We start from the raw sequence: 8159 nt of genomic DNA, 5'->3' as shown, positions 1-8159 counted from the left end.
ATTTAATGAAATTAGGCTACTTATTAGACCGAACAAAGGTAGACAAAATGTAAGAGTAATGCAGAAATTTATGTTCTCTCTGAGTGCTTTGTATCAAGTTTTGGTGATTTATCTCTTTATTCTTGACATTCTTGAAATTTAGAAACCTAATTTTGGTCTGTTTCCCTCAGTATAAAAGCTTGCCATATAGGCTACCCCAGTGATTCCCAAACTTTTTGGCTTGTGACCTCTTACAATGAAAGGAAGAAGTGTCTACTTGTAATGCTTATCTTGCGATGTTCCCCTCAGGACTTCTCAGACTGTTTGAGTTGAATTGTTGTCAGACGCCAGAAGGGACAAAACATTCCAACATTTCACTAGACGAAGGCAAAATGTAGAGGTCCTGTCCAAAACACACATAGGTCTACACACAAACACATTTGTATAGTACTAGTGTTTCTTCTTTCCTGTGCCAGATTAATCTTGTGACCCCTTTAGTAACCCCTTTGTACCATAGGACAGAATCTATGGCAAGCCTGGTATTTTATCCGAATTATCATATTAGCTACAAATTTGGAGATTGGACATTAATCAAAAACATTTTGTGGCTGCCTGATTATGGGCAATGAGAGAGTGGAAAAACTAGCTGTAAAAAAAAAGAAAATATAGACAACACAATTAAACTTTCAAAATCTGAGGGAAAGGGTATTGATTGGAAGAAAATCAATAAAGAGTGACAGCAGCACTGGGATCAGGAGATAAGAGGAAGACAACTACATGCAATACAAAATAGAGAGGGTATTGAGAGAAATATGGGAGGAAATAGAAAAGAGGAGGCAGTAATGACCAGACTAAGAATAGAACACAGTAACCTGAACAGCACTCTCCACATTATAGGGAAGCATCCGACTGGACTTTGTGAGCATTGGCAGGTGCCAGAAACAGTAGAACATGCACTTGTTAACTGCAGGAAATATACATCAGAGAGAAAAGATATGATGGAGGGAATGACAAGATCAGGGCTGACATGAGCAGATTTAAAGGCCATACCGGAGTGTGGTGAAAGTGGACAAGGTCTGTCTGGCAGTGGTGGAAGAAGTATTGTTTACTTAAGTAAAAGTATCAATACAGTAATGTAAAAATACTCCATTACAAGTAAAAGTCCTGCATGAAAAATCCTACTTAAGTGAAAGTACATATTAGTATTAGCAGCTTGATGTAGTTAAAGTACTGCAGTAAAAGTAGTGGTTTGGTCCCTCTGACTGATATATTATCATATATGACATCATTAGATTATTAATACTGAAACATCAGTGTGTAAGCAGCATGTTACTGTTGTAGCTGCTGGAGGTGGAGCTAGTTTGAACGACTTGATATACAGTTAGCTAGTTTAGTCCAGTGGTTCCCAACATGGGGGTCGGGCACCTCCACAGGGTCACCAGATAAATCTGAGGGGTCGTGAGATGATTAATGGGAGATGAAAGTAGAAAAAACAAAGTTCTGATACACAAATCTGTTTTCAGTTATTGGACTTTATCTCTAATCTTTGATTTGTGGTGAAATATTGGATCATTTATTTAATTGAAACCATGTGAGAAGTGTAGAGGGAAAATCACTATTTGGTGGAGCTGTTAAAAACTCATAGCTATCTGAAATGTGACCTTGACTACACACTGCTTTTTGTAAGATGTCACTGGTTTCATCTTTAACAATGTGTTGCATTTTAAAAGCTTTTTATATTATCCATTGTGTCAAATCATCTGAAAAGTAACTAAAGCTGTCAAATAAATATAGTGGAGTATGGAGTAATGGAAGTATAAAGTAGCATCAAATGGAAATACTCAAGTTAAGTGCAAGTACTTCAAAATTATACTTAAGTAGGCCTACAGTACTTACTGGTAAATGTACTTCATTACTTTCCACCACTGGTGTCTGGTCAGCTTTCTTTAGAGAACAGCACTGGTAGGAATAATCTGACAAACCGGATACTGTAGGAGTCAATTAACTCCAGAAGATGGCAGTAATGCAACACCAAGGATGAAAACTGACGTTAAACCCCAAAGAAGAAGAAAAAGAAAAAGCACAAAAAGAAGAAGAAGAGGCTACCTGGCTGCATCCAGACAGCAACAGCAGTAACAGCATGTCTTACAGTGCGAAGATCGGTCCGTCCATCCTGAGCAGCGACCTGTCCTGTCTGGGCAGCGAGTGTGTGCGGATGATGGAGTGCGGGGCAGATTACCTGCACCTCGACGTCATGGACGGGTCAGTTTATCAGTAGTTACTTAGCTGGATTACCCGATTGGAAGTTCAGTGCTTGAGAGCTAAAGTTAGCTAACACCAACAAGCTAAGCTACCCTGTCAGAAGTTAAGCTGAGGGTGCCAATATTTATGTAACTGGATTTGATGTGGTTCATCAGTGAGAGGGCTCTCTATATAGATGTGAGAAATATTATTCTATGCTAACAATCTTGTTCTTGCCCTGCTAATTTTGACAATTTTGACATCTTCCTCGTTACACTTATGCAAGACATTACTTTGCAACTGTTTGTGCAAGATGGGAGAATTTCATCACAGCTGCAAGTTAATGTTTGGTTTTTTGTTGTTTCCTTTTGCAGGCATTTTGTCCCCAACATCACATTTGGTCATCCCATGGTAGAGTGCCTAAGGAAGTCAATAGGCCAAGACCCTTTCTTTGGTGAGAATAAAAAACATACATACATACATAGGGCTGGGTGATATGGACAGAATCAAATATCACAATATTTTTGACTAAATACCTTGATATTGATATTGTCACATTATTGTAGGGATGGCTATTTGTGCTTTCACAAAATATTTACACAACAAATAAGCATTGGTGTATATAATGTGGATATAATGACTGAGTAGGTAAAGGCAACTAATAGAGCAGCTAGAACAGTCTGGTAAGTTCAGAAAATTACATCACTTTACTGTAATGCAGCCTTTAAAACCAGGAAAAGACAACACAAATGCCATATCACAATAGCATGATATCTAAAATCTAAGATATCAAGTCTTATATCACAGTATTAATACAATATCGATATATTGCCCAGCCCTATCCCCACACAACATAATGTATCACTGCTATGCTGATGACACAAAAACAGTCAATGATTCCTCCCAGCTGGTTAAATTAGAGATGTACTCATCAGAAGTCCATCACTGGATGTGCAACGATGTCCTGCATTTGAATGCACACAAGACCGAAATGTTGCTTGTTGATCCAGCTAGATTCAGATCATTTTTCACATTTTTTTCCATTAATCTTGATAGCTGCACAATTTCTCAGAGCCATACAGTTAAGAATCTGGAAAAAGCATTTGATATTTCTCTTACGTTTTAGCCACACATCAAATATATAACACAGACTACCCTCTTCCACTTTCGTAACATGTCCAAAATATGGCCCATTCTATCATATTCAGAAGCTGAAATCCAGAAAGGATTACTACAATTCAGTTTCCTCTTGCCTACCTAAGACAGGAACCAAAGGTCTCCAATTTGTCCGAAATGCAGCTGCCCGAGTCCTCACAAGGTCTAAGAAATCGGGTCATATAACACTGGTACTGATGTCTTTGCATTGGCTACCAGTTCAAGTAAGAGCTTATTTCAAAATTCTGCATCTTACTTATAAGGTTTTAAATAGACTGGCTTCTTCATATATCTTCAGTCTTATTATTCTGTATACTCCATCACATCCTTAACACTCTCTTGATGTTGGTTACTTTACTGTTCCTAGATTCAACAAATAATCTTTTGGTGGTAGGGACTTACCATCACACGTGTGGGAGGCAAGATCTGTTGAGACTCTCAGATCTAGGCTGAAAACACATCTTTTCTTTTCTTATTATGGCCTCTCCTGATTTCACCAGCTGGGAACTCAAATCACTAAATGTTTTCCTCTTTGACAAGTAGTTACCCCAACCCTGTTCCAGTTAAACAATCTTTGTTTTTAAATTCCTTACCTCAACCTTGTTTTTATATTGTGCAAGTGTGTGTGTACTTTTACATGTAACATTGTGTGCTTTTTGGTGGTGTTTTTATTAACTTGTAAAGTGTACAGAGACTCTTTGGGTGATGCGCACTTTGAATAAACCGATGTTGAAGTTAAATACACTTTATCTAAAAATAACTTAACTTAATTATCCTTTTGAACTGAGTCATAAGAGGCCTCTTCTGTGCCGTGGAATATATTGTGATTGTGTTAATGTTGCAGACATGCACATGATGGTGTCTCGGCCGGAGCAGTGGGTGAAGCCCATGGCTGCAGCAGGAGCCAACCAGTACACATTCCACTTAGAGGCCACCACCAACCCTGGAAACCTCATCAAGGAGATAAAAGAGAGTGGCATGAAGGTGAGAAATATGCAAAATAAACAGACTGAACAACATTAGACCTGTATAGAGTAGAATATCACTAATCAGTGGAATAATGGTGTAATGAATCTTAGGATGTATTTAAGAAAAACTCATATGTGGTAGGCTTGTCCAAAAAAACTTTAAAACTCTGAGAAATGTATTTGTATTCGTACCAGACTAAATTTATTTTTCAGATTATCATCATAGTAACACTGTGAATTTTGTAGGTGGGTTTGGCCATAAAGCCTGGTACTACAGTTGAAGAGCTAGCACCCTGGGCAAACCAGATTGACATGGCTCTGGTCATGACTGTTGAACCTGGCTTTGGAGGACAGAAGTTTATGGAGGACATGATGCCCAAGGTATGGACAAACCACAGGTAGTTGGTAAAAGTAAGAGGAAATAACACAAACTACAGCTTCAAAGCTCAGTGCACAGTAAATCTGCACCTGTTTGATACAGTATCAGTATACACTGAATATTACAAACCACCTACAGTGGTGTGTTGTTGGTCTGTACCACTTTTATGGTTCTTCTGTTATTCTGAGGCACTATGACATACATACAGTAGAGTGAGACAGAGTAGATGCAGCCTACTTATAATTCCCTCACAGTTGAAATACAACAGAAGCACAAATTTGTACATGGTATTTGAACTTATGTAAACTAGTAGCAAAGTTATCAAAAGTTCTGGAGAAACCATGAACAAGTTAAGCTCAGTGACAACTACACAACTTCATTTATCACTACAACAGTACTGGCCAATTTTTCATGTTCCATTTATAGCTACTGATCTTCAACAGTCTTCAGCAGGTGAGGAGCAAGTTTAGACACCTGGAGGCAAATGCACCAGTCAGCAGTTAGTAAGTTCAGACATAGCCTAAGTGTAAACGTAAGTGTTTACTAAGTAGAGATTTACATATCACTGAATGAACCAGTTACACAACACAAACTAGTGCTTACGTAGAGGCGCATTGTTCCTAAATATTTACACTTACCAACTGCCAGGTGGAACTGTTGCATAAGATAGCTGAATGAACCAACTGACAAAGCTCACGTTAGCTTGCTAATATTTGACCTGTTTCGATTAAAGAGTAAAAGAGGTAATGTGGAAAATGGTCAGCATATCTGACCTGATACTTTAGATTCCACAGACAAAGAACACAAAACCTCAAATTACAACACTTTATGCCAATAATGTTAGGCTAAATGATCAAATAATTTTAGTTAGCTTAGCATAATCGAATATTTCCCTCTCACTGTAAACTGCATGAATACTACAAATTCTAAAACACATATTCATCTAGGTATTCAGATACAAATAAAACAAAGTCAGACCTATATTCACAAGGGACTGGAAGTTTAGTTTATTCTTTCTTTTGGCCCCTAAAACTGTTATTTTTTTGGGAATTATGGTACAGCTTGTGATGCTGCGGTGACTTCCTATTGTTGGTTGCTTCTTTTTGGACAGGGTTACGGATGTTTCCTAGCAACCAATTTACACTTTACTAAAAGTGTTTACTAGCTAAGACATTTCTTAGGTTTTAATGGTGCAACCTGATTTAGTAAATCTCTAGTAGAAACTAAGGACTTAGAAGGACTTGGTAATGAATTTAGAAACAGCCACTGCGACCCACTTCTGATACGTGATCTGGAACTAAGATATGAAATGCTCAGCAGAGCTCCCTTCAACCAAAATAAATGCATGAGAGCTGAAACAAGTTGTGGCCTATAAACAACAATTGTATATCTCAGCAAGATGATTATTATAGACCTGTTTCAAGCGGGAGATGTGCGAATGTTGAAAAGACTAACTAGTTTCTTATATATTCATGCTTAATTGTTAAATTACAGACTAACACTACAAAAATGCCAGGTGCAGTTTCACTTTCACAATGATGCAAGATTCCAGTCTGCAGCTGTCGTTTCATACAAGTTTTAGTTAAACTACAGGACTACACAAGATTATTACATCATTACATAAGTAAGTAAATAAAGATGTGTTTCAGATTCAGTGCTGTCTTATTTCTCATCTTCTGATGTCTCTCTCGCTGTGTTTCTTTTTTTAACACAAGTGGGAAAGCCGGTTTGACTTAACCGATTACAGCCCGATAGAATCACCTGTTCATCAAAGCTTTTCTTTCAGTCCTGATAATATCTACCAAATGTGTTGTAACATGGTGTTGGGCAGGTTTTGAGCCTTTGTTTCATGTGTTTTGTGTTTCTGTGCATGTGACCAGGTGAGCTGGCTGAGGAGTCAATTCCCTTCGTTAGACATCGAAGTAGATGGAGGGGTCGGCCCTGACACCATTCACAAGTGTGCTGAGGTAAGGAATACAAACACATATCAGCCTAATATAAAAACAAACCTAAAACTGAAATGGGAGTTACTCTTACAATGTGTGTTTGCTCATATTCGCTCTAGGCAGGAGCCAACATGATTGTGTCAGGCAGCGCTGTGATAAGCAGCGACGACCCTCGTTCTGTCATCGCTCTTCTGCGCACCGTGGTGGCCGAAGCAATCCAGAAGCGCTCGCTAGACCGCTGAGATGTCTTTTTGTGTGTGTGCGGAAGTCCCCGCAGCGACACTCTACCTGCCTGTCCCAGCAATACGCCACAGCAACCAGTGGAGCGGACTTAACACGGACATTTCTAGGGTAGAAGTCGAGGGTTGTGGTCAGAGCAGGGGGGCTTCTGCGGAGGGGTGAGCTGATGGCCAAATCCAGGTCACTTTGATGTGAGTGAAGCTCTACCGTGCCTCTAAAAAACCAGTTTGAACTTAATCCTGTCATGCAACAATCTCCTCTCTGAACAGTTAACTCAAAGTGAATACCAGCTTTGGAACAACCATGTGAAGACCGGAGCAGGGGTCACGCTGATTTCACATCTGTAAACATTCCCAAATATTACTTTGACTTACACTGTACGTTTTAAACTATGAATTAAGTATGGAAATAAAATGGCCTCAGGAGCACTGTGTTTAGTTATCTTCTGTGTTGCAAGTCATTAAATCATGTTTCATACATCATAAAACGGTTGTCTCTTTCACTGTACACTACTGAAGTCCTTGATTTGGTTTTGCAGATTAAAAAGCCTCAACAAGAATTTCTGACATGTGGATTCTTTGCTCTGGACTGCAGCTCATATTTCCAAACATCAACAAAGTGTTGGCAGATGTGTAGCGTAATAAAAACACAGAAAATCACTGAATGAAACCCAGAGATCTCCTCTTTCTTGGTTGGCCTGTCATGTCATGGCTTAAGGCTAATTCTGACTGGATGTGGAGTTAGACTTACTGTTTAGTCATTTTCTTTTGAGGTTAAACAATCTTGATTGAATAAATCCTGTGCAAGATGTGTTTGAAAAGGAAGCATTCAACATGTATTAATACTGGAAAAAGAAAACCTGCATGAATGAGAGGTTCTTAAAGTAGTCAATTAAAAAAAAACTAAACTCATAAAAGGTATTTAGAAAGTAGATATGAATAATGTCATGTAATATACAGTATATACTAATGTTTATGAACCAAGCTGTTGCTGTCTTTTACTGCTGTTTCCTTCTTCATGCACTAGATGGCGTATCTGGACACAAACCCCTAATAGTTTTGGAGGGGGAGATTCCCAGTAAGCGTAAGAAATCTTATAATTAAATTGTAGGCATGTATTATTAATTTGTAAGCATGAACAAATATCTCACACAGCTCTAGATTAGAAACGCAGTGCTGTAATCAATAATGCATTCACAACTCATGGTGTTAACAGAGCCAGTAACATCAGCAGCAGAGAATTGGTGAGAAA

At 38.5% G+C, this 8159-nt stretch overlaps 1 protein-coding gene across 1 annotated transcript; it reads left to right on the top strand.

Annotated features, from left to right (window-relative positions):
- Window positions 1–2065: 2065 nt before the first annotated feature.
- On the top strand, window positions 2066–7114 carry rpe (ribulose-5-phosphate-3-epimerase). The gene is made up of 6 exons (XM_067603714.1): window positions 2066–2241; window positions 2595–2674; window positions 4220–4359; window positions 4590–4724; window positions 6603–6689; window positions 6788–7114. Exons 1-6 carry the CDS (start codon window positions 2120–2122, stop codon window positions 6908–6910), a joined length of 687 nt encoding a protein of 228 aa, XP_067459815.1. The 5' UTR covers window positions 2066–2119; the 3' UTR covers window positions 6911–7114.
- Window positions 7115–8159: the final 1045 nt, after the last annotated feature.

This window comes from Thunnus thynnus, chromosome 11, assembly GCF_963924715.1.
Source record: "Thunnus thynnus chromosome 11, fThuThy2.1, whole genome shotgun sequence".
In the NCBI taxonomy this organism is placed as follows: Eukaryota; Metazoa; Chordata; class Actinopteri; order Scombriformes; family Scombridae; genus Thunnus; species Thunnus thynnus.
This window is presented reverse-complemented; position numbering and strand designations above follow the sequence as displayed.

What these genes read in the sequence shown, in the direction of transcription:
- rpe (XM_067603714.1), top strand. Translation starts at nt 2,120, where the DNA reads ATGTCTTACAGTGCGAAGATCGGTCCGTCCATCCTGAGCAGCGACCTG. An exon ending in TAAAAGAGAGTGGCATGAAG is followed by an intron (nt 4,360 to 4,589) that starts GTGAGAAATATG and finishes TGAATTTTGTAG; the next exon opens with GTGGGTTTGGCCATAAAGCC. An exon ending in CCATTCACAAGTGTGCTGAG is followed by an intron (nt 6,690 to 6,787) that starts GTAAGGAATACA and finishes TATTCGCTCTAG; the next exon opens with GCAGGAGCCAACATGATTGT.